Source organism: Haemorhous mexicanus, chromosome 27 (genome assembly GCF_027477595.1).
Source record: "Haemorhous mexicanus isolate bHaeMex1 chromosome 27, bHaeMex1.pri, whole genome shotgun sequence".
NCBI lineage: Eukaryota > Metazoa > Chordata > Aves > Passeriformes > Fringillidae > Haemorhous > Haemorhous mexicanus.
In genome coordinates this window covers 413,540-436,055 of record NC_082367.1, presented here as the reverse complement: position 1 = coordinate 436,055, position 22,516 = coordinate 413,540, and the positions used below count along the sequence as shown (strand labels likewise).

The following is a 22,516-nucleotide window of genomic DNA, read 5'->3' as shown; positions in this document are numbered from 1 at the left end:
GCTCCATCTCCAGTTACCATGCTGCAGAGTGATGGCTACATCACCTCCAGCCCACAGGAGAGGAACACATCCTTCACCCCCACCACACTTACACAAAAATTAAACACTCACTCACTGTCCAAACGAAGGTGGGACTTAGCCACTTGCCTGGCACAGGGTGCAGAGCCAGGAAAAAGGCAAAGGAAGGAGCAACTGGTGACCCCATATTGGGTTAAATAAACAGGATACTTGTAAATGCCAAGCTATGGAGTGTGAGAGGAGCCTGAGGGGGGTCTGTCCCCGAGGCAGGGGCAGGCAGGGGCAGGGCCGTACCCTCTCCAGGGCGAAGGTGCGCACAGAGTACTCAGCCAGTGTCTCGGACTCCACCAGCGTGATCTTGATGTCCCCGTACATCTCTGAGTCATCTGGCCAGTACTTGGAGCATTTAACCTGCAAGGAGAGCACAGAATGGGGGCTAGGCTCTGCAGAGGTGGCTTCCAGCAGAGATGGGATGGCACGGCATGGGATGGGAACAGGGATGCTTACCCGGCCCACCTCCACCAGCTTGGTGATCATCACGATGCTGGAACAGTGCTCCTGCCACACCATGCGCCAGAAGTCGTACACCATCTCCTGCCTGGGCCCTGTGGGACACAGTAAAAGCCCCCACAGATGGATGGGCAGCAGCAGCAGAACCTAGCCCTAGCAGTGGCCCAATGCCACCATGTCCTCCCTCCTGCCTCTGGGGCACAAACAGCTCCACAGCACCTCAGAGCCCTTTTCCCCAGGGCTGTGCAGTGCCAAGGGGAGGCAGGAGGGATGGGAGCAGCTCCACATTGGCCCCCTCCCTTCCTTTCCTGCTCCTGCAAGGTTTAATTCCACCAGGAATAAAACCTGGCTGCTACACAGGAGCTGAGGAAGCACTGGCTGAGAGGGCAGGGCATGACTCACCTTGCGTGGCTATGAAGTGGTTGGACCTGTGGTAGCCCTGAAAGGGAAGCAGAGACATCACTCCCAAGCTGGGGCACAGACCCTTAGAAGACACTTCCCAGCCACCCAACTGGTAGAAATTCCCCACAGCCACTGGGCCAGGTCCTGCAAGTCCACTGCAGGAGGAGGAGGAGGTCCAGCAGCCATCCCATACTCAGCACACCCTGTCCCAGAACGGTGCATCTCCTGCATCCACAAGAGGTTTATGTAATGCCCGACCCACACCCCCAGTCTGCAAAATCCTTTATCAGCACCTTGAGGGATCCACGAGCTCCACTCCAGCTCCTGCTGCCACCCCACTGCTGCCAGGAGAGCCCCATTAGTGACCCCCCCATTGCACAGCAGCCACCTGCTGCTGAGACAGCCCCACTCCCCTCCCTCATCCCAGCTGCTCAGCCCTTAACAAGGACATGCTAAAGAGCGCATTCCAGCCAGGCTACTGCCAGAGGGACTGTGAACCCTGTGTCCCACACCCTGGCCATGGGTCCAGCAGAGTTAAACCACACCACACGCATGGAGGTGACAGTGGCTTCTCCATCCCTTGTGGGTCTTTTCACAGGGGATTTTTGTGGGTCAAATTCAACCCCTTCTCAGAGCACATGGGCCCTGCTTTCCATGTCTCAGTGCCACACAGACCTTGCTTTCCCATTTCCTGGACATTCCCAGGTTTATGGACACATTTTCCCAGCCTGCCTGTTCCTGATGGTATTTGGACCACACTGCCCATGGTGAGGCCTGGGAGGAGATGGGAGCAGAGAAGGAGGAGAGGGGGAAGAGTCTACTTACTTCTCGGTTAATCCGAATCTTAACGATCCCATTGGGACACAGGTTTGAGAGAAAAAGATCAGAGATATTAGTGAGGCACAGAGCAGAGAGGGGTTAGAGAGGCTGCCCTGGAGCAGACCATGGAGAGACATGGCAGAAAGGACACAGGGGACAGGGACAGGCTGAGGGACACTGCTTGGGCACTGGGATCAGGCCACACTGACAGACAACATCCTCTGGGCAGGAGGGAAAAGTGGGATTTGCTGTTGCTTCCAGGAGATGCTGGAGCCTTCCTGCAGCTGCTCTGGTCTCAGCATCACTGGAGGTGGCAGGGGACATCCCTCTTGGGGACACTCCTCTCAGAGGACACTAGGGCTGGGCTCAGCCCAGACTCACACACACCAGCAGGATCGAGGGATGCTCCACTGTGAGCCCCAGATGATCCTTTGGTCCTCTCAACCTCTGCATCCCCCACCCAGGGAGAGGGAGATCCACGGCCACATGATCAGGTGAGGGGGAAGAGGATAGAAAAGCAGAGAGGGAATGAGAAGGAGGGACAGAGCAGAGCAGAGAGAGATGCAACAAGCAGAAACTGCTGATGAACACAAATAAATCAGGCAGGTCCTTCATGATGTGTTCCAAGGATGCACTGACCAGCCCACCCTGGGATGTCCAAAGTCCTCTAAATGCTGCTGGACAAACCCTGAGAGGCCACAGGAAGCTCGTGTGGCAGCCCAGAGCCCCAGGAACACAGGCCCTGTCCCCACTTACGTCAATGTAGTTGGCGTTGATGTAGTCGGAGTTGGGGTCACCCAGCAGCGGGTGCAGCTTCACGCGGTGACGGTCATCTGGGGAAAGGGGACAAGGAACCATCAGTGCCTGCTCACCCACCAGGGCTCCCTGGGCAATCACTTTGGCCCAGGAATCTGCAGAACATGGGATATTGAAGCTGTTTGGGGTGTCTAAGCCTTTGCTAAAGGCACTCACATGTGGACACATGATCCTGTCTCCCTTTGGTCTTGTCTTTCTTCTTTGAAGCATCCCAGCCTTCAAAGAAACTCTGTAAGGATGGACATCTCAAGCTGAGGGCTAGAACTCTAGGGTTCCCCCAGCCCCAAAAGCTCCCTGGGGAGCAGGACAGACAGGATGGTCCCTCCACCCCAACACCTGGCTCCTGCAGCCTCATCTCTACCTCCAAAGCACACTCTGCCAAGCTACACACCCCTGTTACATCCACAAAACAGCCCATTTTCCAGCAAATTACAGACTGCCTGGGTTGGTTTATTTTCCTAGGGTTGGTTGTAGTTTTTTTTTATTCCTAAACCTCCCCAGATCCTTTCTCTCCCCAGCACAGAACAGGTTTGTGTGTAATAACAGTGACATTCATAGATTGGCGTAAGAGGTGGAAAGTGGAAGGAAATTACATGTTTTCTCCCCTCCCATAATATCTGAGTGCTTTCAAATGACTAGTTCCAAGAACATACAGCAGCTTTTCAAGGAGCACTAATGATTATAGCAAGCCCTGGTTTGTCCAATGCTTGAAAGGGGGGGGAGAGCTCCTGCTCCTGAAACAGCTGAGCATTAAACAGTAATTTCACTGAGAAAATTCAATCTCCAGACCTGTGGGACACTGAGGAGTCAGGAAATTACTCCGCTGGCTGTGCTGAGGCAGAGACTTGTGAAATAACCTGCTCTGTTACGAGTGCTCTGACCTGGCCAGCTGGGATGGACATGATGCCACCAACAACTCTTGGGGAAAGAAATCCCTCCCCTGGCATCACCCTCCCCAAGGTCTTCATGGTCTTGGAGCTACCAGATTGCAGAGGATTTGCTTGTTCCTAGGCTATGGCCATGCTTATCACAGGCCAAGTGTGCTGGAGAGCAGAAGGTGACATGGTGATGCCCAGGAAAAGAAAAGGGAAAGAAGGAGCAGCCCTGGCCCATGCAGGAGAGCTGGGATGACGCACTGCAGATCGGGCTGGCCAGGCTGGTTTGGCTCATCTCAGGGACCTGTTCAAGCTGAGAAATAACCCAGAGCTGCCAGCACCAGCCATCCAATCCTGACTCAGGAACACCCCCATGCTAACAATGCCAGCCCAGAGCTGTGAGCTCCAGCTCCCATCCAGAGCTCCAGACCCAGAGCATTGTCTCCTCGCACACGGATCCCATCCGTGTCCCCCTGTCCATCCTACCTCCCGCACCCCCTGAGACATTGGCACAAACTGTCCCCACCTCATACTCCTGCTTGAAGCCGTAGCCTTCCGCTGTCTTCATCTGGTTGATGTGCTGCAGGAGGTCGGCCACGCGCACGGCCGGGTGCAGCTGCCCCGTGTGGTACGGGGAGCCCTTGCGGCCACACTGCCGCCGCGGGGAGCTCCCCAGCAGGCTGCTGGACTCGTTGACCACACTGTTGCGCTGGTCACCTGCACAAGGGAGGGACAACCAGGGGCTAGCAGGGCAGCAAAACCTTGGGCTGCATCCCCATCACCTCCTCACACCCACAGAGGGCTGGGGAAGACATACACGGGAGATGCAGCTACTGCAGGCCCTCTCTGGGGACCACCAGGGGTCCAGCCCTCAATTCCACTCCCACCCCATCATGCTCTCTACAGCTCCTCCTACACCACAAAGCCAAAAATACCCAGTACAGCCTTTTAGGACCTCAGCAGGTCAATTAAAAATCAGTGGGCAAGGCCGTAAGAGGATACTAACCGCACTTCCCCTTGGCTGGAACAATGAGCTCCCATGTAGACAAGCAAGAGCTCCATGCCCAAATATTCACACAAGATCCTAACTTGAAAAATCACCTTGCCAAAGTCTCCAGCACAGCTTAACAGTTCATTTCCCTCACTGCTAAAGACCAGCACTGGATTCCTCACACTGCCACAAATGGAGCTTGCTGCTTTGATGGAGAGCCTGTGCAGTATTTACCTGGTTTATGCCTTTGCTGTGTCATTACCAGCAGAGCCAGGCGAAGACCTCACCTGTGTTTGTCAGGGCAAGTTCCCACACCAGATCCCAAAATATGGGTTTGCACAAAACCTGGTGCTCTGAGCTACTCCCAGAGAAGGGCAGGCAGGGATCCATGGAATGGTTTGGGTTGGAAGGGACCTTAAAGCCCATCCAGTGCCTGCCCAGCCATGGGCAGGGACACCTTCCACTGTTCCAGGCTGCTCCAAGCCCTGACCAATGTGGCCTTGGGCACTGCCAGGGATGCAGGGGCAGCCAGAGCTTCTCTGGGCAGCCTGTGGCAGGTCCTTACCACGCTCAGAGGGAAGAATTCCTTCCCAATATCCCGTCTAACCCGGCCCTCTGGCAGTGGGAACCAAAAGGACAACCCAGGAGAGTGCCTCCCACACGCCATGACCTGACCAATGGGCTCATCAGCTGCTGGGATTAAAGAGGAATTCATTAATTGCTGGCATTTGCAAGCTGCTGCCACAGCCACACGCTGAGGAACCACTGGGGTTTCCATGAGGATTAGTGACTTTCTTTTAAATGCACAGAAACTGAAGGGGGGGGGGGGGGGTACAGCCACCAACCAGTCACCAAGCCATTAATTTCCCTTTGTTAATTAAGGATGTTCACAGGCAATGGAGACTCTGCCAACCATGGCAGACAGCCTGAGCTCCCCAGCTCAGCCCAACCACCCTTAGAGAGTTTCAAGGACAGCGACCAAAGAAAACACAGACCTAACCAAGCTCGATGTGTTAAGAGGAGGAAAAGTTTGCCCTCTGGGCTTTAATGATCCATGAGACAATGGCAGGAAGCGCATCAGTCCCGCAGCCCATGCGGAAGAGCCGCGTGCAGGCGGCATCTTGCAGCTACTGTAACAGATGTTATTAGCATATGGCTGAAACTGGGGCAGCCAAAGAGTTATTTTACAACTAAATCAGCATGGAAACACATCCTCCAGTGGGAGTGAAGTTATCACTCTCCCTCTGATGGGAGCACAGGGGCTCTTTAACCCTTCAATGCCCAGGCTGTGTGGGGAAGGCTGGGGGAAAGCTTCCAACCTCAGCATAACTCGGGAGGTGGGATTCACCCAGTTCCAGGGGGCTGCAGCCAGGTCTTTAGCCCACCAATGGCCTCAACCAGCCCAGCCACAAGCTCAGATCTCCATGAGAAGACCAAGATCCAGCTCCCCACAAGAGCTTCCCCTTCAGCACAGCCTGGAGGGTGGCAAAAGCTCCAACACCGATGAAATCCATGCCCTTGGAGATTTACACAGGGCAGGGAAGAGCCTGCTATGCCACACACATCAGTCTAAAACAGATGTAACACCAAAGAGAATCACAGAATATCCTGAGTTGAAAGGGATCCACAGAGACCCCCGAGTCAAACTCCTGGCCCTGCACGGACACTCCAACAACCCCATCCCATGCCTGATAGCGTAGTCCAAACACTCCTTGAGCTCTGGCAGGCTGTTTCTGTGATATTTTGGGGTTATTGGGCATCTTTGTGGCTGGAAGGAAGCAGGGGGATGCCAGGGTCCCCAACCATACCTTGGTTGCCACAGTTGTGGGATGGGAGCAGGGGGATGCTGGGTTACCAACCTCACCTCTGCTTCCACAGTTGTGGAAGGAGAACAGGGGATGCCAGGCTCCCACCCTCACCTCTGTTTCCGTAGCCGTGGGTGTCCATGAAGGACAGCCCCAGGCGCTCATCCTCCTGCAGGGTGCTCTGGTCGGTGAAGCTCCTGTCGATGGCACTCATCATGTGTGTCTTCTCATGCCGGTAGTTTATGGTGGCCTTGGTCATATTCACGGGTTTCCTGCAATGGGGAGGAGCAGAAGTGAGCAGGGTGCCCTCAAAGCTCCTGGGCTTGGATTAATCCAGGAGCAGAATAGATTATTTGTAGCAGTGTGGTCATCATGCTTTGGTTCTCTGCTGTCCCAAGCCAGTCCCAGCCACACATGCAGCATCCCTCGCTGGCTGTAGCAACTCCAGCTGCGCAACTTCAATGTCTCCTCCTGTCCCCTGCCCTTGGACAGCCAGGTGTGCTCCTTGTGCAGTCAAATGCTCTCTCCAGTCATCTCCCATCACATGGATCTGCCCCAGCCCTCCCCAGCCCCAGTTCTCCAGGCATGACCCCCTGGTCTAGTGGAAGGTGTCCCTGCCCATGGCAAGGGTTGGAATGAGATGAGCTTTAAGCCCCTTCCAAGCCAAATAATTCTGTGATTTTAAAGCCAGGTCAGGGGCCAAATCCATCCCAAGGGGTGGGCTGGACACCCCTGAGTAAACCCATGCTCAGCAGCCACTGCAGAGGCTTTTTCCCCCGTGCAGGGTCTCTTTAGGCACCTAACGAAGATGCTGGGAAATCCCAGGAGTTCTCATTGGGACAGAACCTCCCACCCCAAATTCAGGTCATTTAGGCAAAGAAACCCAAATGAACACTTTTGAGAGGTAGCATCAGGCTTCAAAGCCAGAGCAGTGATTAAGCCAGAAGGATGAACAGGAGATCTGAGCCCATGTCAGCATTGTGGAGGGGCTGGAACACTGCAAGGCACTGCTAAAATCCAGAATTCAACTCAGAGTTGCTGACCCTTCCCCTTTACGCTACCTTCTGTCTCTAACAAGTTCAGCAGCATTATTTTCCCTGATCCAAAGAGACCCTTAAAATGCACTTGGCAGAGATAAGGACTTGTCGGAGCAGCGGGGTGAGGGGGGTGGTTGGAAGGAGGGTAAAGCAGGAGAATGACAATTACTTACGGGTAATAGGAGTAAGAATAGTAGCTCCTCCTGGCAAGCGTGCAAAGAGAACAGCAGATATTGCATAAGCAGCTTTTCTCCACTATTGAGAAGGGAGGTTACAGGGCAAGTCAGATGCCAGAAAATTCAATTCACCATAAAGGAATCAGGCTCCCCTGTGACACCCACAGGTTATTTACTCCAGGCAGGAGCCGACATCCTGGCAGGAGAGCACAAGCACCAGCTCTCAGCCACCTCCTCTCAGACCACACTTGTGGTGGGTGTCCACAGCTCCCTTGTCCAAGGGGTTATTCTATAATTTTTAAGAGTGAACAACACAGATGTCCCAAATGTAGGGATTTCCCTCACGCTGTTGGTTAGGGGCCCAGAGTGGGAGATGGCATTGGAATGTCACATTCCCAGTGCATCATTTACTGGAGACAAACATATTCCAAGGCTGCATTTCCATTCCACCACATCAGTGTTTCTTCAATTGCAAAGCACTCTTGAGAAGATTTATGAGCTCATCCCAGCTTCCCAACAGCCCCAAATTCAGGCTTCTCAACATCAGATCTAATTTGTGCCTCTGGTTTATCCTTCAACAGGTTCATCCTGGGATGCTGAAGCAGAACTGCTCCTCTTCCTCCTGCCTGGCAGCACTGGCAATAGGAATGCAGCAGCCACATTCACAGCTTCTCACCCACAGCATTACTCCCCAAAACACATCAGTGCTGCCGGCATCTGCTCCATCAGGGAAGGAGCCAATGAAGGCATGAGCCAGCCCCGCACCTCAAAATGTGCAGGGATGCTGCAGCCCCACTCTTCCAGCAACATAAATCCATAAGGATCCTTCCAAGGTACACACAGCCATAAAGAGCTTTGCAGATTTACAGGGGCTAAGGCTCTGCCCTGCTGTTTTTCTCTCCCTCTGGCTGTTCACGTACTTTGCTCCATCCTCCCAAGCCCCGTGTTTAATTGATGTCCTTTATCCCAGCTCTGAGAGCCCCCCCGGCCCCGCACAGAAGAAGCCACTTTTCCAGGGCATTGCAACCACGTGAAAAGCAGCAGCCACATCCCCAGCGCTCCCAGGGATGAGCGGCCCGAAAAGCCCTCGCCCTCCTCCCTCCCACCCCATGAGCTCCCCCAGTGCCAGCCAGCCACAATGGCCATGGCCACATCTATGCTGGATGTGCTCCTGCTGGCCTGGCCAAGGCAGCAGGGAAGCCCAGAGGCAACATCTCAGTGTAGATTAAGCTGATTTTTGTAATTTGGGGCTGGGGGTGTAGGGCTGCACACCCTGGGGTCCCATGGCTGCTGTTGGCAGGGAAGAGCTGGTGGGATGGGGAGAGCTGGGCTCAGCACCAGTGTCGGGCTCGGGCACAAGCCAGAAGCATTTCCATCCATGCAGGATCACCAGAACAGCACAAAGCCAAGAACCAGCAGGAAAAGAAGCAAAAAAACAAAAAATATGGGGGAGAGGGACAGTGGAACAAAGCTGCAGAGGAGGTAGAAACATCCCCAGGACTTTGCTGCTCAGTCCCCAATGTGCCCTGCCATGCCTGGTGTCACACAGCATGGGGCCTCTCTGCCCAATGAGATGCACAGGCCCATGGAGACTCAGCTCGAGGGAGCGTCTGGAGCCTGCCCAGAGCAGCTGAATCCCCACCAGTAATCCCAGTTAATGCTGGGGTGGTGGAGGAAGGCTGAACTGGGAGGGAGGGAAGGACAGACGAAGCGCCAGCCACCAGCCCAGGTCTCCTTACCCTTTCCGAATGGCAACGATGATGGCTCCCAGCAGGATAATCAGGATGATGAGCCCTCCAGCACAGATTCCCAGGATCAGGCCCATCTCCTCCGAGTGCTGGGACACCTCCAGAGGACGCTTGCTCTCTTTGCAGGCAGCTGCCAGGGGACAGGGACAGGCAGGAAGGGTCGGTGGACAAGGGTGCTATGAGCACCCACCACACTCCACTCCAGGGGGATAGGCAACATCAGGCATGAAAACACTGGGATTCGTCCCATGGGATGCTCGTTTCTCCATGAACACAAGTTATTCAACCAAGATACTACAGGGCTCTGCAGTGCCACACTACGACCGTGGACAAGTCCCTCTCTCAGTTCCAGTGGGGTGGGACAGTCCCTTTGTGCACCTTTCATCACACCCCATGTAAGATCACCCATCCCTGGATTCAGCATCTAGCACCATCATTCCAGCCCCACCTCCGCTATGGTAACAGCATTAAGAAGGAAAATTCAACCAAGGGGAAAACCCCGTATACCAAAGAGAGTGGAAAACAGAAGAGTGTGGGGTGGAGCTGGAATAACCCATCACACGCAGCCCAGCCTCCGCCAGGGTGGGTCCCAACCCACTGGCAGAGCCCTGACCACCGGAGCAGCCATGGGGCCAGAGCCACAGCCTCAGAGAGGTCAGGGCAAAGGGGGGGCTCACCTTTGCGAGCAATCCGGACACAGTTCAGCCGAGTTTCCTATGGAGGTAAAAACGGGGGGTCAGTGCTGGATGAGTTTCCCAGCGGCTCTGCTCCCCACTCTCACCCAAGAGAGGCTGGGTGTGCACAGGGCTGATCCATTGGTGCTTCAGCCCCCAAATTGAGGGAGTCCATGTGTGATTTGTGCTGCAGCACCCAAAGAGCTCCTGGGAACCCACATCCTAAGAGACGCTGCTGAATGATCTGGCCCCAGCATTCCCAGGTTTAGCCAGAGCCACCGCTCCTTGCACAGAGGGGATGGTGAAGCTCAAGAGCATGAAGAACCCAGCAGACACAGCCAAGCCACATGTCACCAATGTGCCACCAGCTACAGCTGAAACACTCTCAGGCTGTCATCCAGAGCTTCATGGGTTTGTCTTCTATCAGTCAAAGTTTCAAGCCCCAGTCCTAGCGCTCTGCACCTGCTGCCAAGGTTGCCATGAGGTTCCAGCTTAAGTCTCCAACAGTTTTAACATTTGCAGTTTAGGGATGGGTTCAGCTAAAATATTCCATTTTTCCATTCATCCAACTTCTGTTGCAAAACAAAAAGCACCACTTTGGCAGTATTGTCTTCTCCAAGCATCCTCCAGTCTCTCAAGACACCAGGCATCATTGTGCTCCATCCCCTCTTGGCCCAAGACCTGCCCATGCCACATGCCCAGGGCAGGGCCAGCTACAGCACTGCTCTCTCTGGGATCTCCAGCTTTTCCTTCTCTTCCTGCTTCTTCTGGCACAAAACCCATGAAAAACCCCAGCTACGATCCAGCGTTTTTTCAACATCTGATGGCTGCTGGGATAAATCCATTACCTCCCAAGAGGAAAGATGTAACACAGCATCAGCCACCAGTCATCATCCAGCAGGGCCAAGGGAGCCAGAGCCAGGACCCTCCCTGTCCTTCTTGGCTCTAATTACAACTGAAGAAGCGAGGTGTGAATGACCCCAGAGCAAAGAAAAGGACTCAGTAACCACTTTCCAGCAGGACAGAGAGAGATATGTAGGATGAGGATGCTCCCGCGGGTCAGACAGGAGCTGCTGGAGCAGGTGATGCCAAGAAGGGTCCCCACAGGGTGGGTCCTGCCAGTGACTTGGAGGAATCAGCCCGGGGGTACAGGGGGTGCAGCTCTGTAGAGGGAACTGGCAGCAGCAGGGAAGGAAGGGCAGCGTGGGAGCTCCCAGGAGTTCTCTAGAGCTGGGACTGGCCGTCCTGCCAGCGCTGGGTCCCAGCAATGACACACAGCTCTGGCTGCCCAAACAGTCCTTCTCCAACCCAGAAGCAGCCTCAGGAATAGGGGCTCCCCTGCACTGGTGCTTGTTGGTGTCCTGGCTAGTAGTGCAGTGGGTGGGGGAAATTAGGCTATTCCACCCCCAGCATCGGCATGGGGACAGGCACCACCAGGGGTGCTGGAGCAGGACACCCACCCATCATCTCAACATGCCATAAGGGTGGCCTGGAGCACCAACTGCCCCCTGGCCAGACATCAGGGGTGAACCCAGAGGGTGACCCAGGGGAGGACAATCTAAAAGTAGTCCCATTTTTAACAACCCCAAGACCCCAGCCTGCCCTCACCTGGTCCAGCCCCTGGCTGGAGCAGGGTGCCAGGGCTACTCACCCCTTTGAGGTTGCTCATGGCCTGGAAGTAGATGAGATAGGCCTTCTTGGGCTCCAGAGGCGGGTTCCAGTAGCCACTGTAGGTCTGGTTGTCCCCCACAGTGAAAGGCTTGGCCTCAGTGAGGCTGCTGGCAGGCAGCTCTGCCCCGAAGTAGTGCACGGAGCCGCGCGACATGGCATCGTCGAAGGTGAGCGGCACTGGGAAGCACTCCTGCCCCCCCAGCTCCCGCTTCAGCTTCTTGGGCCGGTCCTCCTCCACAATGACCTGATAGGTGCTGGTGAGGACCAGGCACAGGTTAGTTTTGGGAAGAATGGTCCTGCGCGTCCTTGGACCCTGCTGTATAACCCCTATTTGGGGTCGCGCCCTCCTGCAGCCCCGACCTACCTGATGGGAGCCCCTCTGCCCTGTGCCGGCCGCAGTAGCACTGTGATGGTGCTCTCTGACTCACTCAGTGGCGATGGCATGTCCCCGTAGTCAAAGGTGGGAGCTGCAACAGGAGCTGGGGTGAGTCCTGGGGCTCCCCTGGCTTAGGGACAAACTGAGGCATGAGCAGCTTTGCCCAGGGCAAGGCATCACCCAGTGGTGTCATATGAATTATTGCAAATAAAGTAAAAAACACCTCCATGTCTTGAACAAGAGTTGAGAGATGACCCCTGGGTGTGCACAAGGGAGGTTACCAACACCAGTCTGGCAGAGGGGAAGAAACCAAGAGTGGGATCCAACCTCAGCAGGACCCGAATGCTCCAGTCTTGAGATATGCCCAAGAATAGCACCACTCAGAATCACTGGCACAGTGTGAGCTGCTGCCACCCCACGGTAGAAGCACATCTGAGTCAGCCCAGCAACACCCCCAGACTAAGGTGGGGGACCCCCCTCATGCCTGGCCTAACCTTGTGGTCCCCAAACCATCACACTGGCAGCCACTGGGGTCCAGCTTGAGCTGCTTTGTCTCAGTGTCCCCATTCACACTCAGTTCAGTCCATTTGCTGCAGTTAATGCGACACCATGGACATGAGCAAAGAGCCCTGAGTACTGCACAGCTTATTAACAAAGCCCAATTAATCCCTCGCTCATAGACTGAGAGCTCAGACAGCACCAGCCACCAGCACTGGGCTGGCAAGGCTCCCCAGACGGGGACTCACCAGTCTGGGGACTGCCTTTGGGCTCACAGCACAGCTGCCACCACCAAAAGCATCTTTCTATGACAGCATCCAGCCACTAAAACACTGCCAGTCACCAAAACCACGGGAGTGAGCCAGAGGCTCCCCACCACGGTAGGACAACTGAGTGGAGGAGAAGCCCCAGCAGCAGGAATGGACTGGGGGAACCTACCAGAGATGTTGGTGGTGATCTCGGTGAGCGCCGTCTGGCCAAAGCCCTTGCCAGTGCGGGCCCGCACCGAGAACAGGTAGGTGGTGCCGGGGTGCAGGTTGGAGAACACGTGGTAGGTCTCGTTGCGCAGCTTGGACACTGTGCGCCGCGGGCCCGGCACATTCACCGCTGGGTCTGAGGACTCAATGCTCTGGTAGCTGATCTGCAGAGTCAGGGCACAGCATCACCCGTGGCCATGGGAGAGGGGACAGAGCCCAGATTCAGGAGGAGAAGGGATTAAAACAATGAATTCAGAGGAGGGGATGGTCATGGGGCAGCCTGGAGGCAGCGAGGGACTTTTTAAGATGAAACAAAGGCAGAGGTTCACTGGAAAAGCCAGAGGACTCAGGAGTAGCAGCAGCTGTCTCTAATCCTCATGGCTGACAGCAGAGGTTGTCCCAGACCCTTCGAACACACCCCTCAACAGGACCATCCCATGTCCCCATGTACCCCACGTGCCACACCAGCCAGGATGTACCTCGTACTGCGTGATGAGGCCATTGGGCTCCACTGGTTCCTCCCACTTCAGAAATATCATGTCCTCCAGTGGGGTGAACGTGAGGGACTCGGAAGCGATGCCACCAGGCACTGGGGAAGGAAAGGAGATATGCTTGGATGCAGCTGGAAACCAGTCTGTAAAGACAAATCTTCCAGGAAACCCTTCTCAGTGGTTGTGGCAGTTGTGCCCTGTGACCGAGCCACCACACTCCCTTTGCCATGTCACCCACCGCCAGCATGTGCCACCAGGCAGGACTGGTGGCTCCCCAGGGAGACACCCAAGGCATTGATGCTCCTGGACCCACTGGTGACACTTTGCCATGGGAGGGGGAGGTTCCTACACCAGCACAAACCCCACAAGTACCACTTCCAGCACCTCAGCCCAGGCACTGGCAGCAGCACAGGGTGTCCAAGCTTTCCAGCACGAGGAAAAGAAATAAATTCCCTTTTCCCCCACAACCCAATTTCCCTCTGGAGCCATTAGCATCCTGCAGAGACACCACCAGCAAGTAGCAACCACCAGCAAGCAGCACCACCAGCAAGCATCCTCACATGCAGACGGGCTTGATGTGGCCCAGCCTCCCCTCTAATTAACACCACCACAATAATAACTGTAATCATTGATGGCAATCAGCAGTGCCAGGATCAATATCCGCTCCTTTATGATGGATTTCTCCACCCGAGGCGGTCAGCAAGGAAAGGCAATGGCTCGGGAAGGCACCGGCAGCATCCCCCACTCCCAAACCTTGCAGGGGACAGCATCTCTTCTCTCTGATTGACTTTTTTCACAGCTTTTGTTCGGGTGTAATCACGGGACTGGGAGAGAGGGATCATCTCCCGCACTTCCCACCGTGCAAACACACCGTTTCCACCTGATTTACAACTTAATTTAATCAGAGGCACTGTGTCCTACACGTGTACACAGGCACTTATTAAATTCAGGAAGAATTACGGAAACCTGTAGGGCAGAGAAGTGTGTACCTTCAGAGATTGGGTTTTAATATACAGAACCCACACTATATATAATTATATGTTATTTTCTATTATTATATATAGACAATTACATCTTATTTTCTATTATTATATGTTGTATCATTGTTATTGTCTATAGGATAATTTATATATTATCTTAATGTTATAACACCTATATATTCACACACACACACACACACACACACATATATATATATATATATATATATACACACACACACACACACATATTTATACATTCAAGTACCGGTATCGTGCTTCCATCTCAGGTTGAGAGAGGTAGAGGATGCACACAACAGCTCCCAGGTGTACACGTACCCCTCTGCTATCCATATTTGCACACATATACTTATTTACAGAATTATATATATTTATCCTGGCTTGCATCACATGCACCCTGCCTGCTCCCAGGAAAAGTGGCTCCCTGAAGCACCATCACACTGCAGAGATATTTTCACAGGTCCCTGGGATTGAGTTTCATCATTTCATGCACACACAGAATGAAGTCTCCAACTGTGGGTCACCTGGATCCATGGGGGGCACTGAAACACCAGCTGCACAACCTACGGATGCAGCACACTTCCCTCAGTGTCCTCCCCACAGCCCAGCACAGCTCTGCCTGGGGTCCAAGAAGGATGCTGTAAATAACAGCCTTGGTTTAGCCCAGTTATTTGGATTTTCCAGCCCCAAACCAGGGTTTACCACTCAGGCTGGGGAGGTGCATCTTTGCAGCCTACCAACAGCAGCCCCAGGGGATGTTGCTGCCAAGTTTTTGGCCTTCTGCCAGAATAAACCACAGTTAAGGGTCCTATCATTAACAAGCTTTCAGCACCTTGGTTTACTTGCAGGGGCAGCTGTTCATCCCGCAGTTCTAGGAGCTCAAACTCTCATCATCCTCCCAGGCAGGCTGGGCCAGACAAGTGAGGAGTATCTGCCATATAGCTGTAGTAGGATATCCATAGATCCATCGCCATGAGACTGAATGTGCTCACAGCCTCAAGCTCAATCCAAGGGGGAAGCCAGCAGCCCCAGCTAATTGAGGCACAGGAAAAAGCAGCTGGAGTTATTATAGTATAGCAAAAAGACATCTGGAGCTCCTGCATTAATATTCCATAAGCAAACAGCTGGAGCAGTCACAGCCCAGCAAGTAGAACTGGAGCAATTATAGCTGGAAAATAAACCACTGGCAGGGCAAAGCTGGGTACCCCCTCTGGGGCAGGCTGAGGGTTGGGGATGTGGAAAGTGTACAGAGGAAAAAGGACCTGGAGATGCTTTCAGCTCCTCTCCATCTCTTCAGGTTTTGCTTTCCAGCCTGGGAGACAGGAGTGAGCTTTGCACAGGTAATGGCAAGTCCTGTGCAGGGGAATTCCATGGCAGGCTTCTCCTCAGGGGTCCTCCGGGGCTCTGGAGGCAGCTCAATCATTTGCAATGACCAGTTTCTTCCCTTTAATTGCTGATTTTTTATGCTAAAAAGTGCTTTGGAGATTAATTCTGTTCTTGCTTAATAGATGACTCCGTGAGAGCCAGGGATGCTCCAGCCACACTCAGCAGTGGGAGAGGCCAGCCCTGGATGTGGCCTGTCACTGATGGGCGGCACTACACACTGAGCCAGCTCTGTCCTGTAGCTCCTGGCATATCCCTTGGATCTCCAGAGCCCAGAGTGACTCAGGCACTGCTGATGGCAAGCTGCAGACAGGGTGAGGGGCAGGTGAAGCCAGACCTGGGAGACCTCTCCAGCAGCCTCAGCTTGAGCAGATCCTCAGGGAAGGGCTCACCAGAGCAAGAGATTCCAAAACCAAGAAGTCCTGGAGCAATGCTAGAGCATCCATCAAGGATATCCTCCCACTCAGTTGACAGGGAACCCAGAATAGGGGGAAAACAGGAGCAAAGCTGCTGCCAGAAACTGGGGCCTTATCACTGCAGAGCTCTCTGCACAAACCCTAACCCACCTGAGAGCAAAATTCACCAGGGAAGAGCACCAGGGGAGCCAAGAAAAGCTGCACCTGCCCTGGTGAACAGCACTTTCCCAGAAATGCAGCAGTGCCCAATCCATTAGAAACCAAGCAGATAAAAGATGTTACCTGAGTGTAAAGTATTAATTGTTTTAATTGCTGCTATTATGGCTGCCAGGCTTTGGTTCCCAATAACGGGTGAGTGAGGACAACTTGTGCTGAGAGAATCTGGGTATGAGCCAACTCCCACACCCTCCATTGAACCAGCCAGGGGTAAAATTCCGCTCCAAGCATGAGGGCAGTGACATCCCCATCCAATCCCTGAGCCTCCCAGGCCCCAGGCATCTACCTCCCCCAAACACCATCACTGCCCCATTCTCTCACCTCCTGTTGCACAACTCCGGGGCTGTGAGATCCTTTTCACCTCCCCCTTGGCTCAGGAGATATTCCCATCATGCCCACAGGCCAGGAGCCAGGGATGCACACCATGCCACAGGAGAAACCCCAGCAGCTCACTAGCTCCAGAGTTCCAATTTTGGGGATGATGCATCTCCCTGAGCAGACTCACCATCCTCATCTGTCTGGAATATCACTTCCTTGCCCTCCTTGCGCCCCTCAGGGTTGGAGAGGATGAGCTTGACGTGGATGTTCTTGTAGGGCAGCAGATTTTTGATGGTGTAGCGGTTGGCGTTCCGCTCCATCTTCACACACTCCTGGAAGGTCTGGTTGTGGCCACTGCCCACGAAGTAGCGGTAGCACAGGGACATGGTGTAGGTGTGACAGCGGGTCAGGTTGTAGCCCAGCGGCTCCCACTGCAACGTCAGCTGTCTGGACTGGATTTCAGAGAAAGCCAGGCCCTTGGGGGCTCGCATGGGCTCTGTGGGGAAGAGAGACAGGGAGAGGTGAGCGAGAAGGCAAACATCTCATGGATTTATGTGTCTTGTCAGGGAAAACTCTTTTGTCCATAGGGACAAAAGAGATGAGTGCAGAGAGCAACCCTGACTGCAAAACTGGGACCACCCCCGCATAGAATGCTGCTGCCCTGCAGACAGGGCTGGGGACACCACTGGGGATATCTCTCAGCCACTAACCCTGCAGCTGCCCCAGATTCATCCTTCCCTGTAGAGGTGAAGCAGGACACCAGCCCCACAAGCAGCCCCAGCTACCCAGAGAAAGGTGCCTGCACCACGAGGGCCCTTGTTGTGTCATCACGCCCAAGTCAGGATCGCGAGACAAGAGGGACCAAGTGCTATCAGTGGGAGGGAGTTTAATCAGCTCTCACTGGAGTGAATGGGAGAAGTTAAGGAGGCGGCACCTCTGCCAACAGCACACACACAGACATACACAGGTGCCTTGGGTTAGCTCCTCTCCCCACCAAAGGAAAGGAGAGGGCTTGGGGTGCCAGAAAAGCTGTCCCCAGGGTCGCCATGGGGCCCACCTGCGCACTTGGTGCGGCTGACGAGGGGCGGCCCTGGTTTGCCGGTGCCCCCCTCACCAGGCCGGGTGAGCAGGACGCTGATCTCATACTCCGTGTCGGGGTCCAGGTGCCAGAGCTTGTAGGTCATCATGTTGACAGCGTGGACCTCCGACCAGGGCCCCGAGGTCATGCGGTACTCGATCTCCTTGCGCACGATGGGGCCGTCTCCGATGATGGAGTTGGTGTTGAGCTGGATGATGAGGTAGGTGGAGCCAGCCCGGAGCAGCTGGGGGGGGGCAATGGGGGTGGGGGGCTCTGGAAGAGAGCACAGAGGAGCAGGTGGAGCATCCCCAGAGCCAGGCCAGTGCTGGCACAACCACACATGCCACGCTTTTATTTTATTGATTACAGGCTGCTTACAGTCAATATGTTTCTTACAGTCAATACATTTCCAGTGTCTCTTCCCACACCAACCCACCACACTCAGGCTGGAGAAGGGAACCTTTGGGGTGACCTAACTGTGGCCTTCCAGTAGCTGAAAGGGGCTACAAAAGAGATGGAGAGGGAATTTTTACAAGAGCATGTAGTGACAGGACAAGGGAAAATGGCCTCACATTGACAGAGAGTAGGTTTAGATTAGATATTAGGAAAAGATTCTTCCCTGTGAGGGTGAGGAAGCCCTGGCAAAGGTTGTCCAGAGAAGCTGTGGCTGCCCCATTCCTGGAAGTGTCCAAGGCCGGGCTCTGAGCAACCTGATTGAGTGGAAGGTGTCCCTGCCCATGGGACTGGAGCTTTAAGGTCTCTTCCAACCCAAACCACTCTGGGATTTGTGCCACAGAGAACAGAACAAATTTGGATTCCCCACCCAGAGGACGTGGGAGTCACCCAAGTACAAGATGACATCATCCAGTCTTCAAACTTCAGTCTGTGCCTGTGCCCTCCATCACTTTCAGAAGGCCTCAACAGCTGCAATAGGGTTTCATCTGATCAAACCTTAATTACCTTTATAAGTCACACAGCCCAGCATGGTGCCACATAGTTTCACCATAATTAATTAATTCCCACCTACTGCAATCAAAAATAAATTATCTAAGACCACCAGGAAAGGGAGTTTCTGGTTTTACGATGCACAGTCCATGTTTAGCAACTCTTCCACAGTAAGAAACCACAATCCCAGTGTTCCAGGCATCCCACCTGCCTCTGCACACAGCGGAGCAGGAGCGGCCCGCCATGGCACAGAGCGGGCAAGGGCAGCTCACCCACCTTTGACGATGAGCTCGGCGAAGTTGGAGACGCCGGCGCCGCGGGCGGACTGGGTGACGCAGCGGTACAGGTCCTGCTCCGCCTTGGACACTGCCTCCAGCTGGAATGTGGCCAGGAAGCGCCGGTGGCTGATGTGCTTCACCGAGGCGGCAGGGACCACCTCGCCACTCTGCCTCTGCCCACGGGACACAAACGGAGTCACAGGGGGCACGGTGGCACCTCCAGAGCCACCAGGGGTTCCCCACATGATGTCTGCTTAAAAGCAGGGGGATGGCCCTTCTTCCACCATGTCCAGCGGGGTTTTGTCCCACAGGAAAGCCGTGTGTGGGGCTGGCTGTGGCCGTTTCACTGCCACCATTCCTCACCTGCATGAGGAAGCGCTCGGCCTCGGCAGCCTTGCCAGCGGCCACACACTGGAAGCTGGCGTTTTGTCCCGCGTTCACCTCCACATCACCCAGGCGGGAGAAATGAGGCGCTTTCGCTGCCAAGGGACAAAGCAAGAGGTGAGGAAGGACCTGAGGTCCAAGGAGACCCATGGCAGCACTGCCACAAAAATCCCTCCCCACCCAAAAACCCACCCAGGATGTAACAGCTGAGGCGAGCTCTGGACAGGCCTGATGCCCACCCTCAGATCCTGGCTCCAAATGAGGCATGTGTTCCTGTCCCCACAGAACCAGCCCAGGGAGGGATGAGCCTTTCTCTCCAGCGCCCCACAGTGCTGGTGCCAGATGCAGGGTATGGGATTGATAGAGGAGGCAGGTCCCCTACCCAGCCTGGAAGAAATAGGATGTGACCCAAAGAGCCAATGTATTGGGACACTCTGAGATTTTGGATCCCACCAGCCTGGGTGGCCCCTCTTCATGGGGACACTCAGGCCTTGTGTTCAATCTGTGCTTTTCCAAGGTTTTGGAAAAACCTAAAAGTAATGTTGCAGATGGTGAGGATAGGGATGGAGATGCAAAAAGGAGCCTCAGAGGTGCCCAGGAGATGGACCTCCACCAGCCCAGGTAACATCAGGACACCCAGGTGCCACCAGGCTGCACCCTGGAATTAGGCCCTCCACTCTCCCCAGGACCATCCCAATGGACACCAGTTCCAAGCCCTGCTGCCCAGCCCAGCAGCAGCCCCCCCTCAGGTCCCATCCCATGGCACTCACAGCATGGATAATTCAGGAGCAAAATGTCATCCAGACCCAGGTACCCCCTGCGCTCGCTGGAAACCACCGCCTCAAAGAGCACCTGCGGCACCAAACAGGGGTCACCCGTGGCCGGGGGGTCCAGGCTGGGGCCAGGGGGGACTGCTGGGCCTCACCTGGTACTCGCTGGGCCAGAACAGGCTGACTGCCAGCTCTGCCTGGTGCCACTGGCGGCCGTGCGAGCCGGAGGCGTTCCAGACAGCACTGCCCAGCAGGCCCCCGGTGACCCAGACGTAGGCGCTGAGGGTGCCAGGGCTGTGGCCATCCCGGCTAAACATGAAGTAGCTGAACTGAAGGCAGTGGGTGTCATTCTCACTCAGCGCCTGGAAGAGGAGGTGAGCTTTCTGGCCCGGGGTGTGCTGAGAGGAGTTCACCATCAGGTAGGAGCCTGCAGCAGTGGGGGAGAAGGGGGAGAGAGTGGAGTTAACTATAAGGACGGTGAGGGGTCTGGAGGCGCCATACAGGGGGTGGCTGAGGGCACTTGGTGTGTGCAGCTGGAAAAGAGGAGACTGAGCACAGACCTCCCTGGGGTCTGCAGCTCCTCCCGAGGGGCAGCTCCCATCTCTGCTCTGGGACAGGGACAGCACCCAGGGAATGGCTGGAGCTGGGCCAGGGCAGGTCAGGCTAGAGATCAGGACAAGGTTCTTCCCCCAGAGGGTGCTGACACTGCCCAGGCTCCCCAGAGAACGGGCACGGCCCTGAGGCTGCCAGAGCTCCAGGAGTGTTTGGACAGCACTGGAGGGATGCCCAGAGTGGGGTTATTGGGAGGTCTGGGAAGGGACAGAGTTGGACTGGATGATCCCTGTGGGTCCCTCCTAACTAAGGAGATTCTATGATTCTAATCTCTCTGTTCCACCTCTCCTGAGCTTTGCCAGCAGGGATAGAGAAGGTGGAGGATATTGGGACCAAAAAGATGCCCATGTGCCCCAGGGCACTGGTCCATGATAGCCAGTAAGGATGTTCAGGACAAGAGGGACTTGGGATGGAGTCAGGAGTAGACGCCTTTTTGGCAGCAGCAGGACACTGCAGTGAGACCTGACTGCTGGATGAGGAGGGTGGGATCAGAGCTGCTGCCTCTCCAGGACCCCAGGGTCAGAAAAGGCTCCAATGTCGCCCTCCTTTAACTCTCACAGCCTTGGCTGCATCAGTCCCGCCCCCAGCCGGGCCCCAGCTGTTCACCACCATTCCCAGCCCCTCGTATCATTTACCACACAGTTGTCACCACATTTCAACTCTGCTCAGCAGGCACACACAGAGGGAAATCCTCATGTGCCTAAGGAGCAACAGCAGCATCCCAGCTCTCAGGGGTGCCTGGGATGTCATTCCCAGAGCTGCCCCACCACCAGCAGCTGCTGCTGGGATCCCACCTCCCACCACCCAACATCACCAGCAGCAAAGCCAGGAGCCCCAGCACAGCCTTGAAGCTGTATTTATAGGGCAGGCAGGATGACAATCCCAAAGGGGATCCCAAAGGCAGCTCATTCCCTGTCCTGCACGCTCCAAGCCAGGCAGTCTGGAGGCAGAAGGCAGATACAGAAGTCCCAGCCTCTTGTGGCAGCTCCCAGAGCTGTCCATCACAGCCATGGGGACATCCCATACAAGATGGATGGGATATAGGATGGATGGGAAGCTGCCCCACCAAATCCTCCCCCTCACCAAAGGCAAGGGGATTATTAATCTCCATTTTAATACCAGTAGAAGCTGTAAGTAACAAAGCTGGGCCATTTATTCAAGCCTACCATTGTTTTCCTGACAGTCAGTGCTTCATTATCAATTAATTCTAAGCTCAGGCGCTTTCCTTCCCTCGACTCCCACTAAGCAGCTCCAAGAAAAGCCAAAGGAAGGTGAAGGGGAATTGTAGGGGGCACCCATCCATCCCCCTACAACACTTGCGATTGTAGGGGGCACCTATTCAAGCCCATGCAGCATTTGGGATCACAAGGGAGCCCCATCTACTGCCCCAGAGTTTGGGACCTGCACCTGGGGGGACCCAGGACCAGGGTCTCCAGGGGGTCACAGCACTAGCTGGGGTGACACAGTGCCAGTACCAAAAGCATCTCCCAGTGCATCCTTCAGGGACAGGAGCTGGGGCAAGGGAAAGAAATTCCTAAAAGAGAAATTTTCCCCACAGCACTGACCTGTGTGGCTGCCTGGCCCTGCCAGTCCCTTGGGGTGCCTACTCAGGGTGAAATAAAACGATGACAATTTATTTCCTCGGAGTCCAGCACAGCTCGTTTCACCCACCAAGGGGAAGGCACTATGTCCATGCTTGTCTTTTTTCTCCTCTCATTTCCCCCAGCAAAAT

At 54.8% G+C, this 22,516-nt stretch overlaps 1 protein-coding gene across 3 annotated transcripts in view; it reads right to left on the bottom strand.

Annotated features, from left to right (window-relative positions):
- The window catches only part of PTPRU (protein tyrosine phosphatase receptor type U), a 57,660-nt gene that overhangs the window by 15,229 nt on the left and 19,915 nt on the right, over positions 1-22,516 (bottom strand). For 2 of the 3 annotated variants that reach the window (XM_059868941.1, XM_059868939.1), the window contains exons 3-21: positions 20,328-20,599; positions 20,173-20,254; positions 19,382-19,497; positions 19,017-19,191; positions 17,775-18,068; positions 16,905-17,213; positions 13,372-13,481; positions 12,855-13,056; positions 11,907-12,048; positions 11,523-11,796; positions 9,875-9,911; positions 9,189-9,327; positions 6,351-6,508; positions 3,967-4,157; positions 2,722-2,794; positions 2,506-2,582; positions 931-967; positions 526-623; positions 313-429 (exon numbers count right to left, since the gene is read on the bottom strand). In XM_059868941.1, coding sequence (XP_059724924.1) covers positions 313-429; positions 526-623; positions 931-967; positions 2,506-2,582; positions 2,722-2,794; positions 3,967-4,157; positions 6,351-6,508; positions 9,189-9,327; positions 9,875-9,911; positions 11,523-11,796; positions 11,907-12,048; positions 12,855-13,056; positions 13,372-13,481; positions 16,905-17,213; positions 17,775-18,068; positions 19,017-19,191; positions 19,382-19,497; positions 20,173-20,254; positions 20,328-20,599 — 2,903 coding nt within the window. The remainder of the gene's footprint in view (positions 1-312; positions 430-525; positions 624-930; positions 968-2,505; positions 2,583-2,721; positions 2,795-3,966; positions 4,158-6,350; positions 6,509-9,188; positions 9,328-9,874; positions 9,912-11,522; positions 11,797-11,906; positions 12,049-12,854; positions 13,057-13,371; positions 13,482-16,904; positions 17,214-17,774; positions 18,069-19,016; positions 19,192-19,381; positions 19,498-20,172; positions 20,255-20,327; positions 20,600-22,516) is intronic. The other variant, XM_059868940.1, reaches the window with a different exon arrangement.